A 23,887-nucleotide genomic window follows, 5' to 3' on the forward strand; every position below is an offset into this window, starting at 1 on the left:
ATTCATATTTTTCTGACACCCCTTCTGTTTTTATCTTTTAAGGTAAAACCAAAAATACCAAACCTGAACATCCAGATTTGATTATTTACAAGAATTCAGGTGTGATGGAAAATACATACGCAGTTCAGCTTATGAGTTTGATGTTACTTCGAGACCTCTGGGCCAGGCACCATTGCCTTAGACTTCTAGAGTTGTTTCTGAAACCTTTCAGGAACTCTCCTGGTATTTAAAGCTAAATTGATAAGACAGATATAGATATTGACTTTACAAATCCAGGTATTCAAAAAAAAAAAAAAAAAAAAAAAAGAAAAAAAAAACTAAACCCACAAAAAAAACCCCTGAAAAACAAATAACCTTGACAAATGGAAGGCCTCTAGTATGCTATCCAGAGACCAGAAACTCAAACAGATAATAATAATAAAAAAATCTTCCAAAAAGCCAAAAAGCTTATTAGCCAGAACATAAAGAAAACCAGTTTTGGATTTCAGAGGCCACCAAGTATTCCTGTCCTATGACAACACCCATGCAGCTTGTTGTTCTTCCACTGTTCTCTTTTATCTCATCTTTAACTTTTACAAATAAGTTACCACTTTCTAAGCGTTTTGTATGTTCCAAATAAGTTTTTTTTCTTACCTTATGATCTATGACTCTTTATACTCAAGGCTCACATTGTTTATAATTCATACTTTCAAGTACCATTTCACTGGTTTTTTGGGGATCAGTAAGATGATCAATTGTACTTAAGGGATCCATTTTGTTTCCTCTTCTTCTTCCTCTACTTCTTTGCTTTGTTTCTTTTGATTTCAAACACTATTAAAAATTATAGCATGGAAAAGAAAAAGGGAACAATTCTAATACAGAATGCACTTGAAACACTTTAAAGTGACAGGCATTGTGATATCATGTTGCCTGTCTGGCTTAATAAAAAACACTGAGATTCTTTAATTTTATTTGCTGAAAAAAATAAGAAAAATGTTTCTGAATGTATAAATAAAGCAGCAGAGTTCTGAATAGAAACAAGAAGGTACCTCAGCATATTCATCAGCCACATGGTAGCTACCTTGTAGCCTCATTGTTGATAGTAAATGAGGCTTTTTGTGTATCACATTAGAACTAACACAGAAACAAATGTGTTTATTTCATATTTAACTGACTTGTGCCTGGGGATATCTCTATTTGTACAAAGAATTCAGAGAAAGACAGAAAGAGAGTACGTGTAGAAAGGAAGAAAATAAGGCTAGATCAATTTTTTCCCTCATATGCCCTCCAAAGAAAGAGGGAACCTTTATCCAAGGACGAAATTCAAGTGCCACTCTCAAAAAGCAACAAGTAATGAGACAGCGTGTGAAACAGAAAGAGATTTTTTTTTTTTTCTTGATTGAAAACATGTTGTGGATATTGTTGTTCTTTTACTTTGGCATCATCTGGTTTTCAGAAGTGTTGAATGTCAACAACTACTCTGGACAAAGCAGAAATTTTACCACTTCTGAAAATCAGGCCCTTTTCCTATGGTGAAGAACCACGTGAGCTCCCATTTCTCTCTTTTCTATGTTGCGTATCTAGCAGCCTTTTACTTGGGAAACCCCCTCCCCCCCCCACTATGTTAAAAAATATGATCTTGTTTTATCAATTTAAAAAAATAATTGTGTTCTTTTTCCCCCTAAAAGTCAGGTTAGGGAAACACAGATCTCTTTTTAGAATTGGGCAGCTGAATCAGATTGATCCAATATATATGTTTTAATTTTATTATTTTTAATGGATACCCTGTCTCTAATGCACCACAATACATGTGATGAAACTTCCCGTCTTCTGGATGGAGGAACATCTAAAAATGTTTGGTTTAATTTTTATGTATAGATATCTGTGTATGTATGTATGTATATATTTAAATGCTGCTTCTCTTCTGCCTCCTTAAGGAAAAAAAATCATCTTTTGACTTGCTTCTCACCTTTTTTGTTTGTTTGTTGGTAAAAAGTAAGGGCCATAATCAAGATTTCCCTATGGAAAATAACTGTCATTCCTAAAACAGGTTTCAATGGATTCAATTTAGTTAGTGTCTTTTTTTTCCTAATCATACTAATGAGTGATTGTCAGCCAACATATTAAGACAACAGAAATCATAGCAGAGAAGAATAATTTTTAACTTCCTGCCTGCATGACAATACGAAGTAATTTTCAACATTTCTGCTCGTATGGGAGAGCTAAAATGAGAACAAAGATCAAGTTTGCTTTCTCTTGCATCTACCTGGCGATTCAAATGCATCGCTGAAAAAGAAATGCAGAATTAAGGTGGCTATGCATGCTGGACGATGACAAAGACTGAGGTGAAGAAATGAATCTGCGGTATGTCGGAATTCAGAAGGAAGACTGTTGTTTCAGTAGAAATACCAAAGATCAGGCAATTTAACAGAAAAACTCATCAAAATCAAAGCCCACCTGGACAGATTAGTTGGCAACCCACTCCCCCTTGCTTTGGGATGTTCTCCAAAGCACACCATCAACGAGCTTTTAGTACCAACTATTCTGAAATTTCCACGATAAACATATGCAGTATGTAAAACACCAGTGGAAGATAGTTTAAACAAACAAGAAAGTAAGAACTGGTCCGGCCATGTAGGTCAAATAAAGATAAAAAAAGAAAAAACCTCTATCTTCTGGACTGCGTTAGGGTGTCACTTCATCTTTGGTATAAAATAGGCCATCCATAGGCTGCATTTGTTCACAACTAGGAAAGACTACAGAAATTGTCAACAATTTCTTCTATCTATTGCTTTTTTTGCACTTTTTTGACCATAAGCTCCTATCTACTTAAGTTTTTTTTAATGCTCTTAAGCTAGGTTTTTGCAATGTGACAAGCAAAGCAGACTAAAAACTTCTTAAAGCTCATAAAAAAGACTGCAGATAAAAAGCACTAATGCTTTTGCTAGCGATCACGCTTTGTAAATAAAAAAATCTGCATTCTGCAAGAAAAAAACCCTGCATTCTCTATAATGCAGCAAGTTTTTTTCTCAATTCAATAACTTTACTGTAAAATGCTTTAGCCTTCTAGAATTTTTTCTGTCAACACTTAAGACAAAGTTCATAAAAGTCCCAGCATTTTTCCAATCCTTTCAGTTGCCACAGTTCCTTTATCATCAACTTTTCTTCAAAAGAAGAAAATCATTTTCTTTTAAACTGTACAGTTTATTTTTTGTTCACCCCAAAAACTCAGTCTATTAAACTTCTGCACCAGCACCGGTGTGAGCAGTTTCAATTCATTCTCGGGTTTTCTAACAAGACGTTGACAGCTTGCCTTGAGAGCCTTTGACGTCCTTAAAATTAAGGCAATTAAGATTCAAGATAAACCTTACCTAAACATTTCTTTAAAAAAACAAAAAACAAAAAACCAAAAACCACTCTAGATTTAAAACAAGAAGAAAAATAAAATGAGAGAAAAAGAGTAGCTTAATTTTTGAGGAAGACAATTGGTTTTCATCTCAACTTGCTTCCTCTTGACATCATCAGTTTTTCTGTTAAAAAAAAAAAAAAAAAGAAAAAGATCTAGCTACACCTCCAGGTATATTCTGAATTCAAATGTTCGTCCAGATGAAATGTCAACCCAGCATTTTTCCTCTGGGTTTTTCCTTTAGTTAAAAAAAAAAAAAATAGCAAAAATAAAATTGTCAGACTACATGACGGAACCATTTGCACAGCACATAAAAACACTGTTTTGTTTTCGTTGGGAAAGGTAGAAAAAAAAAAAGCATTCATTTGACGCCTGTGCAAACTGGAAGCCAACTTCTTGTTCAGTGAAGTTTCTCCATTCAAGGCAAAGATTTCAGACCGACATTCTTCAGTCCTGTTTATTGTCTGTAAAAACAATTGAATTAAAGTGGTCATTAAGTCAAAACAACTTTGAAATAGGCTCCTCTCCTTTTTTTCCACCCAATTCCCTTTAAAAGTTATCCAAGCTAAACTAACTTTGCAGCTGTTTAAATATGATACCACCACTAAGCTGAAAATAGTCAGGCAGAAATAGGGAACTCCTGCTTTGGGGACATTAACACATCCTAAGCAGATGAATTTACTCTTGTTAATGCTGTGTTTAATGGGCAGTCTAACTACACTGAAAGGAGATGAATTTGTGGCTTAACACTGTCTAAATATTTCAAGAGTAATACAATAAGAGAGTGAATATTTTTCATAATAATAAGTGGCATTATTTATTTTGGATACTACTAATAAAATGAAGGATAAAATTACAATAAAAGGATACATCCAATTTGCTACAAAGAACACATTTTCTGATGGCAAGAACAGTTAGACTGCAGAGCACTCTGCTTAATGAGCCGGTTATGGCTAACTTAGTAGAAACATTCAAGATAATATTAATTAGAAAAATATATTTTTTCATCATATAGTGTCAAATCTTCCTAAATTTAGCACAGAGAATTAGCTGAACTATCAACCTCTTTCTTATGGAAGATAAGTCTCATCTTGTGTTTTTGAGGTTTCATGTCATTTAAACATGTCACGTCAAACTTATCTTAGCAAGACTACATAAGATCTTTGGGGAGACATAGAACCTACATATAAACTGTTTCATGTCTAGGCTATCAGTAAGAGGTAGTTATTGCTTCTCATACAGTACTCAAACCTCGCATGGAAAAAATCCTCTTCCAAATGAAGTTCAACACAAGAAAATCCAATGATTTTCCTTCCGCAAGCATTAACACATTTGCCTTGCTTAGTTTTGAATTCCTTTTAATATTAGGAATTAAAATGTGAAGAATGCTGATGACAACATCTGCCACAGAACTATTTCTCTAGCATGGTAAACATAAAACTAACTTCAATTTTAAATGTTAAATTTACCAAAGGACTTTTCATTGTGTGAAGCCTTTGAATATTTTGAATGTAACAATAGATTTATGTGGAAAGCAAGAATTTATTATTTTCTTAGGGTTCTCTATCCATAACTTCCAGTAGGAGTACTCAAGTTGGACTGCTCACCTCCCAGGGTTTTACTGCCCCTCTGGGTCAAGTGACCACCATATATGTGAAAGACCAATGCCACCAAAGGGTCACGGCACATACTGTTTAATCCAACTTGGCACTGAGTTTGCCCACAAACGGCTCCAGAAAAATGTAATTCTTTCCACATTTAAATCAGAGTACGTTGTGCAGCAGAGTTTTGCTTAAAGGTAAGAGTACACTTTTCAGGTGAAAGGATCTCCATTTACCTCCACTTCATAGATTTCACACTTTTACATGCAAAATTAAAGATTTACAAGGAAAAAAGTATGGGTCTAAAATAACTAAGGTGATTTCCTCATAAGACTTGTCTGCTCAGAAGGGCTGTTTTTCCTACATTGCTACACAATACGTAGCCAGGTTTTTGACATGAACTTGTCATTTCTGAACATCTATGGGTGCGATCCTCAAGTACAGCCACCAGCATATTAAATAAAAGAATGTATATGCTGATTAAAAAAGTGGAACTTAAATTTTAAGTCTCATGGTTTATTTTTACTTACAAAGAGAGTACAGAGTCCTTATACCACCCAGTTCACTCTGAGTACATTGCCTCTCCTTCGTTGCCTGCAATTTCATGATTGTTGCAAAGAAAATAAATATAATGAAATACACTGTTATAACTTTTCACCGGACTGATCAGCTCCTATGAAAGATTTTTATAGTGTCTGACTTTTTCTTTGCCTATATCTGACAAAATCATTGTCCGGTCTTATTAACTACTTCCTCTCATCTCACTTTGAAAACAGCTGTTGCATATTGGGCATGATGCTTGCTATTAATAAATGTGCCCTCTGAAGAGCAGATTAATAAAACTGTATTTTAATTACAAAATAACTTCATTTGGTTTTATGTTAAAGGCTACTGAAATATTCCAGAAGAAGTTGTTTTATTAAGACAGAGATTGTATATATTTTGGTTTGTTTCAGCTTCCCACACTATGCATTTCCTTCTGCAACTGGCAGATATAAATAGAGGGCACATGTCAGAAAAAAAAAAGCCTGAAATAATCATAATAAAAAATCTGCAGTTGATCTGCCCGTGTGATTAAAAAAGAAAGAAATTCCTCTGAATATAAATGCCAGTGCCATTAGAAGTGTATCCATCATTGCAACAAGGCAGTAGCTGACAAAGAAAGATGAGGGATCTCATTCTCAGAGAAGGTGGGAATTCACCACACTGGCAAGAAACACAGCACCCATTTCAATAAAGAATTGCAATGTAGTTTCCTCCTATGTGGGAAAAATGCCAGAGTCAGCTGCTCACAGCTATTTTATGAGGGCTTCTGAACCTAAGTCCTTCTGCTTTGAGACTTAAGTGAAAGGGAACTGGAACATTGGAATGTTCCAGGATCCAAACTCCTACAGAACAGCCACAAGCCAACAGGATGGTATGGTCAGATGTGTTTCTCTCTTTGTCCATTATATTTTATAAGTATTTTGCCATCATTTATTTACAGGTAGTAGAGAGACTGATGGCTAGAAGGAATACACATGCATAGACTGTGTCTCCGATTTGGTCCATCAATAAAAATCTTGTGATCAGCTGCTTTTGTAATATGTCAATGAAGACAAATACAGGCATTACATAAGAAATAGAGAGGTCTCATGTTTTATGACAGTCAAAAAGGGACACTGTGTGATCTGAAACCATTTGTTACTCATATATTAGACAAATAAATGCATCTTCCACTTCCAGAGGTCAAATGTGAAGTAAAGCTATTGACAGATTGTTATAATTCTAATCTTTCCTATAACAGCTCATATCTTATGCCTCCATAAGTACTATGTCATGATGCATTTACTGACATATCTAACATATTTCTTGTCTGACTATTTGTCTATTTCCTTCCCCAAGATAAGAAATGTGTAGTTCTCTTTTCACAGTGATGTTGGTATTCAATATACATTTATTAATAAAGGACTGGGTTTGGGCTCCTTCCTAGAATCTGTCCAACAGTGATCAGTCTCAGTGAGTACCCTGACGCTAAACAACCTTCTCTTCATAAGGAACAGTTTTATTGTGGCAAAGAAGTGTTTGAGGATTATTCTGAAGATGAATGGACTCTCTAGGAGTTCTAGATCCAGTTGTCAGTGTATAAATTTTGAATTTTCCAGGGTACTCAATGGCAAGCAAAGAAAGGGAGCAGAGGACAGGAGAACGGCAGAACAATGCATCTCTCCATCCCTTTCTTATCCCTTCTTCCATTTCCAGTTCCTGCCCACTAAGCGTCTGCATGGCACCAGTTTTGTACAATCACAAATACAACTTGGGGCAAGTTATACTGCTTCACTAGCTACCCTTTCAGAAAGAATTCTTTACATGTGTACCATCCCAAAATTTTCACCACTGCGAAATTTAAGCCCTCTTTTTAACCTCTGATTGTGCCAGCTTTAACGCCAGACTTTTGCTTTAGCCCAGCGTGAAGATTGTTAATGTAGTTGTTGAGATCCTTCCGAGTGCAGAAAAGCAGCAGATCGTTAGAGACCGTATCATTGCAGGCAGGAACTCAAGGACAATTTGTCAAGGTGAGGCCATCAGCCAAAACCTTTTGCCAATTACACTGCTATTGTCCAGAATTCATCTGGACTTAAGGAAGCTACTTAGAATTCATATTTCTGAAATGGGGAGCAGAATTTGTCCTGCTATATTTAAGAAATAAAACCTTCTGGTTACAAAAGCGCATGCCTACTTACTTAGACTGTTGGTAAGAATATGCAGGCGCATGTTCACTGGATGTTTCCACTGTCATCTGTTGCTGTTGACCACTGGCTTCCTGTGATGAAGATGCTACTGTCTGTGGAGAAGTATCAGCAACAACACCCTAGGGAATCAAATGAGAACATGAAAAATTTACCAGCTTTACTCAAAGTAAATGACATAAAAGAGCTCTGGACCTGCTCACCATTCCTGTATTTCTCTAGAGGTTGAGAGAGCTTAAGATAGCAGAACCATATGCTAACACAACAAACTCCATCAGTTTTAGAGAGCTAACCCAGCCACAAGAAGCTTCCTTAGCATACCAGCCCTTGTAGTACTCTGTTTTCACAGGCTGCAGTGGAAAGCACCTCCACCTTTGAGGGCAGTTCGCCGCCCATTTGAAGCCAGAGGCAAAACTTCTGACTTCAGTGGATTCTGAATATAACTTCTTGAATTTTTTACAATACACGTATGGCTCTTCAGATTTTCACTTACCTACCCCAACTTCACAGTGAGTCCACATTTATTTTGTTTGATTGGCAATGCGATAAAGGCAGAATCTAGGCACATTGCCCTCTGCTTTATTACACCTCCAGCGGAATTTTAGCTGCCTTAGAAACATACTGCACTCCTCTACGTAGTGCATGTTCCCTTCAAAAATAATAAAGACTTATCTGTTAAGTCAAAGCTCCGACAAAGTTTTGCTTTATTTATACATTTTCAGAAAAAAAGGTAAGTAGACACACAAAAGTTAATATGTATGAATTTAAAATTATGCACTATTTCTTATCCTATTTAGATAGTCTGAATAATATTAGTTTTAAGTATCTTTGCATGCTTTCAAAGTAAGCTATATTTTCTTTCCTTTTCTCTCATGTTTGGTGTGTTGGTCACACGAATAACACTAGCAGGTCTCTTCAGGGAACATGCTTTATTACTGTATTGCACACAACAGAGCCAGAAGAGGGAGCACAAAGCACTTGCTTTGTTTTTATTTGAGTCCTGTGTAAACAACAGGTAGTTTATTTTAAATTCTCTGTTAAAAATATCAATTTCATTTTTCAGAAATTCTTTATATCTATTGCTTAACAGACTGTCAGTATCATCTTTTTCTGTCTACTTCTTTGGCTTTATCTTTCTCCTTTTGTCCATCTCATCTTGAGATTGTAACCTCTCTGGGGCAGAGACTGTATCTTTTGGTCTCTGCTCCTGGACCATCTGGCATAGTAAGGTCCCAGCTCATGATGCTACATGAATACAGATAAAACATTAACAATATTCATCATCACTGGATCAGAGCAAGATAGGCTATACATCCAGGTAATATTTTGATTATTTTGATTATTATAGTAGATGATTACAACCCCATGTTACTTTAGCAGGCATGAATATACAAGTGGGTGATGGGGCGGAGGGCACAGGAAGAATTAACATAACTTCTCATTCACACTGGCCAGCACAGTATGCAGTCAGTACTGCTGAATGAGCCCCTCTTCCCCCCACCATCTACTTTTAATTTGGATTTGTATCTGCCCAGTTTAATACCTAAGAATGGCAATTGAAAAGAGGCATCCATGGTCTGTTCATAAACAAATATGGTTTAGGGAAAAATTATCCTGAGGCAAAAAAGACTAAAACATGACCAGCTCAGTACGACAGAACAGTAGCAGCCTTTCCTGTGGGATTCCTGTAATTGCAAAGAAGCGGGAGAAACCAGGATGAGTCCACTTGACTCCTGGTGGAGCCATGCCAACCCCCAGTTGGGAATCTCAGTAATTGCAAAGAAGCGGGAGAAACCAGGATGAGTCCACTTGACTCCTGGTGGAGCCATGCCAACAGTACCACTAACTCAGCACAGAGTAGTAATATCAAAAACTCCGAGGCCCACACGGCTGAAGACAGAAGTTCAGAGACCCTGGCACTCCTGGCATTACCCCAGAGCATGGGAGAAGTTACTAATAAAAGAGGCTAACACCAAAGAGATGCACACAGGGAAGAGGATGCCAAGGCTCCCTCCTCTCGCTGTGATCAGCAGCCCTTATGAAGCTTCACAGAAGTGGAGGCCAAGCTGACGCTCTCCCGGCAGCTTGTGGTCTACAGGGTTGAGTAAATACTTACTCATTAGACTGTCATCAGCATGACTCAGCCCCAAGGAGGGAGGGAGCGAATCCTTCCTCAAGGATGAAAAGCACTCAGTCAGTGCAGCATCCTCCACGTCTGTATATACAAGAGGAAGGTTTCCATTGCTCAATCACTTTTTCTGGTGGCTAAATGTTTTAGCAATTACCTATATTTGCTAAGGACCGCATCAAACCCTCTTGCAATCTTCTCTTCTTGGAATTTCTTTTGGGTTCGTGGTCTGCCTATTGGGTTTGTTTTCCTGACTTTTCCCATCTCCCTCCCAAGTACATCGGGGAAAAAAACAGTCATAATCACTGATGTTTTATTCCATGTCCTGCTGTACAACAAAACAGATGCAAAGCAAGAGCCCTTGCAAATAATAATAATAATAATAATAAAAAAAAAGGTGGAAAAAGAAAAAAAGAAGGAAAAAGAAAGAAAGAAAGAAAAGAAGAAGAGAAAGAAATGTGCAGTCCTAATTTTAAAAGCTGGAAGCTTCCAGCCACTATTCCATACAGTAACTTTAGGGCCCTTTGAGACAACAGGTTCAAACAAGTGTAATAGGTAAGAGTTCTGCTACCCCTTCATTCCACTTTTATGGATGGAGATAAACTTACTTCAATAGGGACAGCTGTTGGAGGCACAGGAGTGTACTGGGGAATGTAGGTCCCTTGCATAGGTGCAGCAGCAGTCATGTACTAGAACAAATCAAAGGGAAACGAACATCAGAAAACCACAATCAAGATGCATAAAACCATATTAAAAGCATAACACTGTTTCAATTTCTTGTTCAGAGTTTGTTGGTTCATGTATAGCCTATTATTTCTTTTAATTAAGGATTAATTAATGGTAGGAATTACCTAGCTATTAAAAATCATAATCTTGAACTTCAAAGTCAGGTCATATCTGAATACAGGCAATGGCAAACATCTTTCTGATAGATTCAGACTGTTCACATGGCTTCTAAAATTGAGACTCTCATTTGTACTTACAGAGACACAATAGCACCATATATATAGTGGTAACAGATTCAAAACTAGTCTAAACAATCTTTTGGAGTCTTATTGATCTTATCTAATGACACCTACAAAAAATGAAGCATTAAATTTGACAGGTTTATTCCAGTCTATATTTAACCCTATCAATAACAGCAGTTGCGTTTACAGTGATACAGAAGCTGCAGAAAGGTGCAATCCAACACAGGAAAAATAAAGCAGGAAGATCTATCTGGGAGTTTCTCCTTTTGTATAAAGAATGAATCCCTAGCTAAATTCATATGGCTTACCCTTAATATCTAGGGATCTTTTCTGTGCATTTTGAAACTTCTGCAAATTATTATTACAGCAACCAACACTTTGTATAAGCTTCTCTAAAATACTGTCTCTCCCAAGCACTACAAGGCAATCTTTTTTTAAAAAATTCATGAGTGCATGTGAATTTTGCCATTGGTATGGCACTAATCTCTTTAAATACAGCACTTCTTAAAAAGCTCTTGAACCGAATGCAATGTATATTGTTCAAATCTTCAAATAAACTATCAATATTAAGTTGTCAGTTCTGCATGTACTTTTCTTTCTACAATCCAGTCCTAATTGCATGTCTTCACCGACAAGAATCTCAGAATGTGCCCAATCCCACAAGTGACTGTATTACACTTCCACTACATGTTATCTTCAAAGACACACCGAAGATCTGAATCAGCCCAGAATGTATTTGATGAATTTTAAAATGAGTTAAATATAGCTTGGCTTCCTGGCAGAGCTAGGAAAAGCTTGCAAGATTTTATTCTGCTGTTTATAGTAAAATTTGCATTTAAAGCACTCTCTCACCTCAATTCTAAACTAACTGGATGGTTTGATATGCCTGTCACAGACATGCATTATAAAATTGCATAGTGGGCTGCAGACTCTGCAGCAATGCTGGAGAAAGGCCTTAGGGAATGAGAATGGCATATTTAAAAATCCTGCAGCTAAATTCTGAAGTCTTGATTCAAGTAGGAGAAAAAAAATTACTTAAATGAATTCATTTTCTGTAGAAAAAAAAAAAACGTGAGGAACATAGTTGACATTGAATGTTTACTTGCAATATCAGTAGCATATTGTGTTGAAAACCATTACAATATTTTTGCTAAAATTCAGTGTTTTCCTTAACTGGAGCAAAGAGATGGGAGTGTCCCCAGTGTCTACGTGCCTGTATCAGGCCATGTTTTTCTGCAGCTCTCCTTTTCCTTGTTCTTCAGAAAGAGAACTGAATTCAATATTTTTTTAATGAGTGCTATCTCACCAAAGACATTAGACAAACCATCCCCATCGTATCCCATACAGTTGCGCTATTCTCCTGCCTTACAGATTAGGACCTAATGAGAACGCTGCAGTGGAGTGTTCCAGAGCTGCTTCTGCTTCATTCATTCTGCTTGTATTGTTGCCGTCACATGTTGGAACGACATCGCTGTGTAGCATTGTTCTAAATGTGTCAACGTTTAATATGAACCTGAAGCACTCATTCTTACAGTTCTGCAAAGACCTACAAGGGTTTTAAATACCTACGCAGGCTAGCTTCACCCACACAAATATGTATAGATTTTAATTAAAAATGTTAATTTAAAGAATAAAGTGGCCTCATTCAGCTTGGACTTCCTGAGATCTTCCCTGAATTCAGCATAAGATCAGCAGTCAGACTCTTATAAGATGAAGTTGTCTGCCATTCCCTGACGTTCAAACTCAACTGTGTTTGAGTGAAATACATAGATGTCAAATTATCAAACGCACAGATAGCAAATTTTGCAACTGCCACTCTACTTTTTGCAAAGTCCTTTGGCACTGGGTTCTGTAGCACAGCAATTGAAATGGTAAGGGAATGAACTGGTGTCTATGTTGGCTCTGCAAGCACTGCTCTCGGTAGTCGTGTAGTTTCTTACCTCTGTTGTGATTGTTTTTCTTTTGAGGCAGATCCTGATCTTACTTGCCAGACTACTTCACGGTGCTACACAACCTCAACAGGAAATTGTTCTGTTGACTTGAGTGTGACTGGTGGCCCTGACCAACCTCTGCTTGTCCTGGTCTTTCAGATACTCCAACTGCTCAATACCCTCCCAGTTTAATTTTTTTCATGAATTTTAACTGAATTCAGCCAAGCAGAAGTGCTAAGATTTCTGCCTGAAATCGTTTAACTGAATTCAGCCAAGATTTACGGTGCTAGAGATCAAAGCCATCTAGTCACTTGCCAGACTCCCTGAAGAACTGTAGCAATGTGACTTCTCCCCTGCATATAACATATTCTGCTTGTCTACATGTCCACTGTAATGGTGGTTCAACCTTTTGGTTAAATAATTTAGAGTTCTATAGTTAAAACAAATGATGTAGGCAAAATTACTTCCACCAATGACATAAATGAAGTCACAGTTTTTCTGCCAAAGAGTTTGGTCTTGAAAAAAGTTAGCCAAGGCTCAATCCTACAGAGAAATATTGCTGCTTAACAACTGACCCTTTACTCCACAGCAGCAGACCAGTCTGTATTACAAGTACACACATTGTGTCCTTCCATGGAATATCCAAACATACTTAATGTATTTATTTTTATGAATTTAAAGATACCCTCATATTTCAGAAAAGAGAAACTGGGTCAACAATTAAACATGCTATCAGGGCTTGGAACTGGTTCTCAGTCTCTAGACTCTCACTTAAGGATCCATTGAGGCTTCTGCAAAACACCTTACAAAACTATAAAGGACAACTTGGGCTTAATTCTGAGAGATACACAATTGGTCTGGAGTATCTAAAGTCCCCTCACATGCACAGGGAGCCCCAGCTCAGACCACATGAATTCAGGAGTGTCTGCCCTGCTGGATCTGTTTTCACCATGGGAAGCCTAATGCTAAGAAGCTGTTTTAGTAACAGTATAATAGTATAACAAGTTTGCTTAGTAACAGTATAATGAAAAAGGATAACTGATATTAGCTCAATTTAGTTCACATGTATTTCTTTCCTTTATGAACTACATAATTCTAATTCTCTGATCTCACAGGATAAATACATTAAAGAATACATAGTGCTAAGGCACAATGTCAGTGTCAATACTTATATCAATGGCTTTGGATAATGCAAGAGTTGAATTTCTACAGTGAACATTCACAGTTGGCTGTTAGCAGAAAGCCTCCTGAACATTGCTTTTCAGTAGCTTCCATATCCATCCCACACTGAGTCCACTGGAGTCTATCTCTCCCTGGGTCCCTCAGACACTTTACCCAGCTATTTTGTAAAACAGTGTGCTTTGGATGGATTGGAGTGAGTGCTGCCCATGCTGGGAGGTGGAAAAGAGCTTCAGAAAAAATTGTGAGATTCAGAAGAAAGGCTAAACATTTTGTATCTACACAGCTCAGGACTATCCACGATGAAGATTCTGCTCTAAGGACATCCCTGAACTGTGAGGGACTCCACAGTGATGCAGCTCCATGGGGTCTACAGATCCTGTAGATGCACATAGTCTGCTTCCCATCTACCTCAAGAAACTAATGTAACTTGGAAGTGGACAGATAGCAAACAAAGAAGACATCTGTGTCAGAAGACGATCACTAAGATTTATTTTCTCCATGAACCACACTCACTAAAGTTCTTTATCCACATGTGCGTGTGAAAGAGAGACAGCATGACTCACATGCTCAGCTTAGCAGTACCCAGCTAATTCCACTAAATATTAGTATTGTAAGCACTGAAATGAGAGAATCTGAAAAATCCAAATCCATTCTTTCTTTGTCATATGTTTCCATCAGGATTAAAGATTCTTGAGCTGTAATGTGATCGGTCATTCAACAAAGTACGTGCAAGGCAGAAGAAAACACTGTTCATTCTTCCACAACTATACAGGCTTTGTGGATCTAAAAGTAGAAGCTGCTTATTTCTGACAGTAAAAGGAATAGTAACTCTACAGGCACAGATGATGGATCTGGAGGGTATAAGGGAGCTTTTTTGATACTCTGATCCTTTAAAAGCTGATAATTTCTACCACAGAAAGAGAAAAAAAAGAGTTATTGCTGGTGGCACCGTGCTCTTAATTTGTTTGTAAACTATTATTTTCTTCATACAGTATGCAGAATGCAAGTTCTCCTCACTGACAACGTGCACTATTATAATACAATGCATGCTTTACAATGCCTGACTGCTTACTTCAGACTGCACTTATCAGAGCATCAATTTAGCCTATATGCCACATTAACAATTCTGCTCACATTTTGTCCAATGGGATTTCTGTGTTTACCATTTTGAAACTGCTTAAATATGTGAAAAAATATATAGCTAGAAAATGAAAGTAGTAACATACACTTAGACTTCTGCTCTCCTTTCAGATATTGCCCTCCGTGACTACAAAGAGTTAAATGAAATAAGGTAACAAATGAATGAGGAGGTGGGTTAAGGGGACAAAATGAAACCATGACAAGGATCACTTTTAATTCAGAGAGCACCATCAGTTCTTGCATATCTGCAAACAGTAGAGTATCACAGCCTGGCTCCAGCAAGACTCCTGTTGAGCCTGCAGCAAACACTAAACCCATAAAGGTGGCAGAAATAGGAAAGAAGGAAACAAGAGGAAGGCAGTACAGGAGGACCTTGCAGTAGGACAAAACATTTCACCCATCAAAGGTGGAGCTGAGTGACCTGCAGGGAATTTGCAGGAGCTTTTACATCGAGAGTATGGTATAGGTAATGCCCACTTATTCATTTGCCCTAGTGAGCCTCTGCCTTTCTTGGGCCTAGGTTAATGGTCAGGCAAGTGTCTACCAGCTGAGACACATAGCAAATACCTCTTTCACACGCTGTTAGTTACCAAACTTTCAACTAAGACAGTGCCTGAAAGAGCGAGTGCCTCTGGCAAGACCAAACAATTTAATTTACACCACCAGAAGACTTTGGCCACATATTTTGTTTAAATACTGAAGGTCATCATTAACAGAAAGTATAATAAACCACCCTAAAGTACAGTTCTAGTTATAGACCTAGTTGCCTATAAAATAACACAGCTGTGATTAGAAGGTGGATACACGTTAACTCTTTGGCCTCCATGAGTACAACAATTGATAACCTGATCAACGTTGAAGAAGTTTCCTGCTATTAAGAAAATTGTAAAGAATGTATAAAACGAGACATTAGCATATATGTTTTCAGAAGATTTGGAAACCTTGAACAACACTTGGTCAGAATTAGTAAGCTTACTAAGGACAAGGGGCAACAAGCAAGGAATAAATGTTAAAGAAAGGGCCTGTTATAAAATCAATGCGCAAGTGTTGCTTTCTGGTGTTTCGCCAGCCAGCAAGTAGGACCCCAGAACCTCTCACTCCACCCCTTTTCCTCCTCAAGTAGGGCAGGGAGAAGAGGGAGAAAAGGAGGGTAAAAAAACCTCATGGATTGAGATAAAGACAGTTTAATAGAACAGTAATGGAAGAGGGCAATAGTAATATTATTATTAGTAATAATAATAATAGTAAAAGAATGTACAAAATAAAGTGATACAATACAAGGTGCTTTCACCACCTAGTAAACTGGTTGCTCAGCCCATCTCAAGCAGAGATCATGGATCCTTGCCCCCAGCCAACCTCCATTTATATACTGAGCATGACTTCTATGGTACGGAATATTCCTTTGGCCAGCTTGGCCTGTCTAGCTCTCTATGCTCCCTCTCAGCTTCTATGAGAAGCTGAAACAGCCCTTGAGTAATATAAACGTTATTTAGCAAGAGTTAAAACAATATGTGTTACCAACATTATTCTCATACTAAATCTAAACCACATAGAATCATAGAACATCAGCTATTAGAAAGGAAATTAACTGCACCCCAGCTGAAACCAGGGCAAACATTCATATAAATGCATATCCGTTGCAAGAATCAAAAAATCGTTTTCTTTATTTCATCATCTCCTTGTTCCTGAGAAGGCACAGAGCCTTTTCAGTCAAGGTGAGAGCCAAATTGCAGAAGCCTTGTACCGGCATATGCTGGTGAGCATTAACACTGCAGCAGCCTGCTGCAGGGAGATTAAATGGGACGTCTTACGTGAGTAAATGCTAACCCATTTGTCTTAAATGAGCAAGGATTCAAGAGTCTGGTCTTCAGCGACTATTTGTGGTTTCATATCACCGCATGAGCTATAGCACAGTGATAATGACTTAGCTTTTTAGGATTCTCAGAATTAACGCCAAGGTTTGTTTGTGTTTTTTTTTTTAAACCATCTGAGAAGTCTAGACACTGCATCACCAACAGAATTATGTGAAAACATTTGCATTGCTGGAAAACTGAAGGAAATGAGACTGTTGGCTGGATTTATTTTTATCATCCTTTTTTTTTCCCCCATGAAGAAAATCTGCCCTCCCACTTTCAGGTCTCTTTCCCTGCAAAGAACAAAAATTGCATCTCTCATCATCCATTGTGAAGTGGCTTCAACTTCAATGAAATATAGAATAAAACTGCTGCTTTTTTGTCCCTGGTTCCACCTTCTCATTTGAAAATACCCTGTTCTCCAATAGAAAAGAACATTGTCTTGCTGTGTCCTCTTATCCCATAGTCTGGCATGGAGACGTAGGAACTCAGAAAGAGAAAAGAACCATCTAGTTCATCAGTGCCAGTGGCAGTTCAATGAAATACAATATCTAGCCACCACAGTTTTTACTTCAAACTTCAAATATTTTTTGCTACCCAGAAGCATTCTGATTTTCCAGCTCAATCCTGCAATTATTCAATGGCTGTTATTAATCTTAGTTTTTCCCAATTAAATACTGTGAGAATAAAAGATACGCAGCTTTTGCATATATTACAATATTTTTGCTAATAATTATCAGCCTGGCCTAAAATACAATCATCTAATGCTATTTTACCACAGAATTACCATAGCCCCATCAAGAATAGCACTGTCATTCAACAGAATCCCATCACTGGGCCACTGCACTCATTTTTCAGGCAAAGAATAGAAATCTTTACAAGATTTAACCTTCCTTCCCTGCTGCTCAATAATACAAATGTATTTAGGAACATCGGCTATCACTTCCCTTTCAGCCTCCCTAATGAGATGTTACCTAATTCTCTGAACAGGTTAAATGAAGGTAGAGAGAATAATAACTTCAAGAACTACATTTACAAACTAATCTCCTTTTCTCTTCAGGAGTTCTAAGCATCCTTCACAAATCCCTACCTTTGGAAATCAGAGTAATACAAAGGTATAGAAGCAGCAGGACAGATTACACACACACACACACATACACCCCCAGACCCATATGCAGCCCATGTCAGTGTACTTAGGCCCATGATATTTTCACACATCTTCCTTGTGCGAACGCCTCTGCTGTATGCAGGCATCCTTGGAGGCTGTACAGAAATGTAGACTGATTCTCCATGTATGACTGCATATATAAGTAGCCTCAAGATGTGAAAACTGCTTTTTTGCATAATTCAAATAATGCCATGTATCTGATGGATACATTTGCAAGAGAGTAAGACTTCTCCTATGCTTACAACAAAGACCAAGACTTTTGATTCTTAATTCTTCAGTTCTTATCCATTTCTCTACAAAAGGGCCATTTTTATTTTTCCTAACATCCTCTATGTAGCTGTTTGGTGAATGTACATTATGAGATCTCTGGGGGAAGTTTTTAAGCATGGGTTAGAGAATGATTTATTACAGACTGTCCTGTCTGCAGCACCCTATATAAATCTGGGGCATAGTGACTATATCATAACAAAAGAGTACACTGCATGAGTCTTGGTCAGCCAGGGTCGGTAATCACAAGATTCTGTCACATTTATATTCTTCTTTGAGATCCTGTATACTCAATAAAGGGGTGATACAGCAGAATTATAACTGCTTCTTCTGACATAAAAAATCCCTATGTACCCTCTCAGTTGGAAATTCTTAGGAATTTCCACCTGAATACAATACTTCCAATTAGTCCCTGATGAATAGCTGCAAATAAGATGAAGGAAGACTGATCTGTACATTTTAATATTTTCAGCATAAGTAAATAAATAAATGTCTCAGTGAAACTCTCAACACATGAGCCCATTAAGATATTATTAATAACATATCCATTTATATGAACAAATAATTGCTTTCTAGAGGTAAACATGTCTTCTAGAGGCTATTAAATCTCCATGAATTTGAAGAGTCTAAAGAGAAAGAGACTACTGTGTAAAATGTCCACACTGTATGGATGAAATTGTTGTTAAATCAACAGAATTGCTTAGTCTTTTAAAATAACAGTTGCTCATCAATCACCTATAACTTCCATTTGCTCTTTCAGGCCAGACATGAGTGAACAGGTCATGGGCCAACCATCCAAGAATGAAGCAGATGAAAGCAAGGACAATTAAAAGCTAAAAAAAAAAAGAAAAAGATAAGAACCTCTGGGACATCCTTGCCTGCTCCTGCACAGCCAGGAACCAGCAGTCTTTGAGCTGGTGCCCTGCTTTTTTTCCAGGACAATCCCACCAAATTGCCTGCCCATAGCGACATTCCTGGGGTTTTCTGACTTGGCTCCCAGGACTAATCTGCTCCTCCGTAAGCAGACCTGTAAGCCGACTCATTAGGAGATCTGGAAGCCTGCCCAAAGCATCGGACATGGTGAGGCTGCTCTGGAACATGAAATCCTGGGAGCGCTTTGCAGCTGCTGCCTGAAAGTTGACATGGAGCAGGACAGCAACCGAGAGGGATGTTTAAACCAATTGGCAGCTGTCCGGATCTTGCGGAGTATATTTTGTGTTGGAAACACCGTGAGCCACTGTTTCTGAAAATTAATTTTTGTTTGGAATTTCTGGCTCATGGGAGAATCTTTCTGGTTTGTTTTGAGTTTTTAAAAGATGAATCAGAATGAAACCAAATTTCATCAGATCAATTTCCCACACGCTGGAAACCCTGGGTGTTGCTCAGCCAGCTCTTCTATCTGTAAACTTAGGCAAAAGGATCAGCCATGCTCGTATTTGGAAAGGGTGGGAATAACAGGGAATACTAACCTTTAATTGCTGATGGCAACTTCAGTACATTTGAAGTACTATGTTTGAAAATAATGCAGTACAAAATATTGCTTCTCATTAGCATATGAAATGGTCTGATAAATCTTTAAATATATTCACATGATCATTATCTTTGCTTACATGGCAGAGCTCTGGAAAGGGGGAATAGCAACTATTTTTGTGTGGGCTTCCTTTTTCTGGCCTTCCACAAACTCTTGAAATTCTTACTGGAGAAAGGTCCTCTTAAAATTTATGTCAATGCCCTACTGACAGCGTGTGACTGAGTAACAATATTACAGCCTTAAGTATGTTAATTATCAGCTGTGGGAGGATCTCTGAGAAGCATCAGACCACATAGCTCCAGGGCTGTATAATCAAAGGAAAAACCTTAACTTTTAGCAGGGTGCTGGCTAAGTGGCCTGAACTGTATTGCCATGTCATCAGCTTGTCTACCATGTAATGAGTTTCTCACAGCATTGAACTCGTAAACTTACTTTGTGGTACAAATTACACAAAACCTCTCTCAATTTGTCATTGTTTCATCCAAATGACAAGGGAATGAAGGGAGGAGGAAGATACCCCAAAGTAAAAAAAACATCAAAAGAACAAAACAGAAAATGAAAGAAGGGGTAATAAGCCCAATACTTTAAAAAAAAAGTCATACCTCCTTGCTTTAAGCTTTCCTGTTTTGTCGTCTAATCACTAATTCTCCCCCTAGAATGTCTCTCTTTTTTGACTACTGCCATGTATTTCACACTATTTCATTGTACTATTTTCTTTACCTTGTGCTTGGACACTCTATTTTGTCAGGAAAATGTGATTATCATAGCTGATGAACCATAAGTGAAGCAATCAAGAATGCTAGAATGATCGTTTAGCTCTGAATCTCACTTTGTACAGGTGAGCAACTTAAGACCTAGGAAACTTACGTGCATTAAAAAAAAAAAAAAAGCAGAAAAAAAAAAAAAGCAAGCACCCATGCACCATAAGACATTATTTAATATAGCTTTATGGGTGTGCATAGTACTTATTTTCCCAGGAATCACATTAGCAATGCTTGAAGGGGCCACTAAAACAGATGTGTTTTAATGCTGGCAGAATAGCAGCATTCCAAGGCTGTTCTTTGTATTCCTTCAGTGTTGGCTTTCCAACAGAGACAGAGTCAGCTTATATACATTCAAATTATATACAATTACCGATCAGTATGGATTTGTGCTTTAACACCCTCTTACAGTTCTGGACAAATGCTGGTGTAAGAATTTTAATTTTTTTTTTAGGGCTAATAAAATCCAGGCCAATTGAAAAGCAATTCAATTCAGTGGGGGAAAAAACCCTCTTAATCAGTCTTGTCCCCACTTTCAGTGTACCGACTGTAAATAGTTTTAGACAGGGCTAAAAAAAGCATAGCAGCAGTCTCAGGTAAATGCTTGATAGAGGAATAAGCCATAATGGTTGTTCTTCTTACATTTTTTCAGGTTAGCACATTCTGTGAAAAATTAAAAGCAAAGCAAAATGTAACAAAATCTTCCCAGCTTCTTCCCCTCCCTCTAATTCTGATAGGAGATGGAATATGAGGAGGATAATCCATGAAGCGAATCAACATTGGGGAAGACATTAATACATGTACAAACACCCCTATTTCCTCCTTATGAATGCCCTTTATAAGACAGAGCTGTCCAAACAGCACTTAGGGAGAAACAGCGAAGTACTTGACAGACAGGCATGATAAGTTATGGCTCAGAATGTGTGCTTGCCAGACGGAAAGGCTGAGGTGGTGTGGTTTTTTTTCCTTTTTTTTTTTTTTTTTCCCCTGAAAATCCTTTAAGGTAAACTCACCCCATGTCCACTGGCACACAGCCATTTTTCTATAAGCTCATATTACAATGCTGTATTTCTAATGGATTGGGTATGGTTCTTTTCCATTTTGCTAATGAGAAAAGCTAAAGGCCATTACTTGTTCTGATTAAGATCCCAAGGGAAGAAATGTGATGTGTATATTACCAGGCCATACGTAAAGGAAGTATGTGGCATTTCCAATCAATCAGGTGAAGGGTAGACAGAAAAAGTCTTATCCCGTGACTGCAGAGGAAGAAGAGATAGGGGGGAAGGAAACCATAGAAAGTGTCTTTAAAAGGTGACTTACGGGAATCAGTTATAATGATATTAGTATGATCAATGACCATGGCTGCTATCTGGGAAGGATGTAATTACCAAAATGAAAACTTTCAAATGGGAAGCCTGATCAAGGGCAGAGGTACTGTCATATTTCTCAGAGCACTGTCAGCTCCCATCCAGGCAATGTATTACCATGTCCATCACAAAGCACTATCGTACCACCAGGCTGAGCTCTGCCTCCTTGGGGTGGGAGCCCACCGAGGGAGTAAGGGGATGGGAAACTTTGCATCCAGCTCAAAAACATGGCTAAGTCTCGGCCCAAAGGCAAATTCAAGATAAGTAAAGGCAAGGCTGGGAAAAGGGAAAATGGAAAAGAGAAAAGTCCTGGTCATGACTGGCTTTAAGAAAAGTTTTGCAGCCGTGCACACTTAAAAAACATTTCAACCAAGAGAAAGGAATTGTTGTAGACCAGTGAACTGTTCCTCATAAATGAGATCAAACAATAGAACATACCAACAGATGCACTACTCAATTTGCAGAAGGATATTCTGGAATATTTGCTAAGATGTTTCAATATGCAATTTCTACATGTTTAATTCTGATGGCATAGAACTTTTTCAAAATTATACCTGATTGAAACACAAAGTTTAGAGACATTTTTTTCATTCCTTTTTCAATTGCTGCATGGTTACAGCTTGAAGATGCTACAAGATACATGCTCCTAATGGCAAATGAAATGAATAGAGCTTGGAGATGGGCGTTCTAAGAGAAGCCAAGATCCTTTGAATGTGTCATAATGTGTAGTCAGATCTGTAGACATATTTTTAATAATATATTAATTTCACAGAATATTATAAATCACTGCTAAGCATTAAAACTGACAAAATTTCTAAAACACTACATTCTGTCAAATGGAATTCCATGTGACATATGTGAAATATTACTGTCAGGGATCGTAAAACTAGATTAATGAAATATTACTGTCAGGGATCGTAAAACTATAACAAGTGATAGGCCAGCAGGAGAGACAGTCTCGTGCACTCTCCTCCCAAATCTGTATTAGGGCATCTGTCTTTCCTTTATGGGACACCACTGCTGCTTTACAGACACCTGGGAATGCTTCAGATGGATCCATCTAGGAACAGAAGAAAAGGCCCTAATACTTTCTCCCATCTTCTTCAAAAGAATAGCAAGAAACACCGGAACTGTGGATTTGGAAAACATCTTCGACCCTTCCTTTCATCAGAAGGCAATGCTGAGAAAACATATTCTCTTAAATGTCACTGGTAACAAGGCATGGATGCCAAATGCAGTGTTGGAAAAAAATAAGAATCACAGCTGAGAAAGCCCATCTACAGCTATCAAACTGAAATTCAATCATATTTGGCTTTCCTAACAGGCATATATTTAAAAAAAATCTACACAGGCCCTGACAGGAGTTTTCAGTGAACTTTTCTGATCCTTCTGCTCCACTCATGTGAAAAGGAACAAATGCTGCACGAATGCAGCTCAGCCTGTACGGACAAGTAAGCAGGATGGGGGAAAACAGCCTGGCCTCTTATAAAGGCTGCAGCCCAGTCAGAGAATTGTTCTTCTCAGGAGGATCTTGCAGAGTATCTATTTCTAGGGTAGGTTGTCCTTTCTGGTTCTTTGACGCACTCCTGACTTTGGCACACGAACTGACTGGAAAGCTCAGACACCTTCATTTTGCATTGGCACTCATGGATCAGCAAAATGTTCCCTTTCTGCCTTCCTGTTGCACTCCAAAAAAAAAAAAAAAAGATTAAGTGCTGTGCAAATATTTGCAATGGAGAAAGTCAAAACTACACGACAGATTTTCTCGTCCAAGAATATGACAGAGATGACAAAGTGGCCATTTCTTCATCAAATAAATTTATATCATCACCTTTAAAACCATAGGACTTTGCATGATTCACCTTACAAAGAAGGA

At 37.9% G+C, this 23,887-nt stretch overlaps 1 protein-coding gene across 6 annotated transcripts in view; it reads right to left on the reverse strand.

The window, feature by feature from the left end:
* Nucleotides 1–405: 405 nt before the first annotated feature.
* The window catches only part of RBMS3 (RNA binding motif, single stranded interacting protein 3), a 723,594-nt gene continuing 700,112 nt past the window's right edge, over nucleotides 406–23,887 (reverse strand). For 3 of the 6 annotated variants that reach the window (XM_014937925.1, XM_014937929.1, XM_014937928.1), the window contains 2 exons: nucleotides 10,452–10,532; nucleotides 7,706–7,837 (listed from right to left, as the gene is read on the reverse strand). In XM_014937925.1, coding sequence (XP_014793411.1) covers nucleotides 7,706–7,837; nucleotides 10,452–10,532 — 213 coding nt within the window. Of the gene's footprint in view, nucleotides 3,850–5,516; nucleotides 5,581–7,705; nucleotides 7,838–10,451; nucleotides 10,533–23,887 lie in introns of those variants that run through there. The other 3 variants (XM_014937927.1, XM_014937926.1, XM_014937924.1) reach the window with 2 other exon arrangements.

Source organism: Calidris pugnax, unplaced genomic scaffold (genome assembly GCF_001431845.1).
Source record: "Calidris pugnax isolate Ruff unplaced genomic scaffold, ASM143184v1 scaffold11, whole genome shotgun sequence".
NCBI lineage: Eukaryota > Metazoa > Chordata > Aves > Charadriiformes > Scolopacidae > Calidris > Calidris pugnax.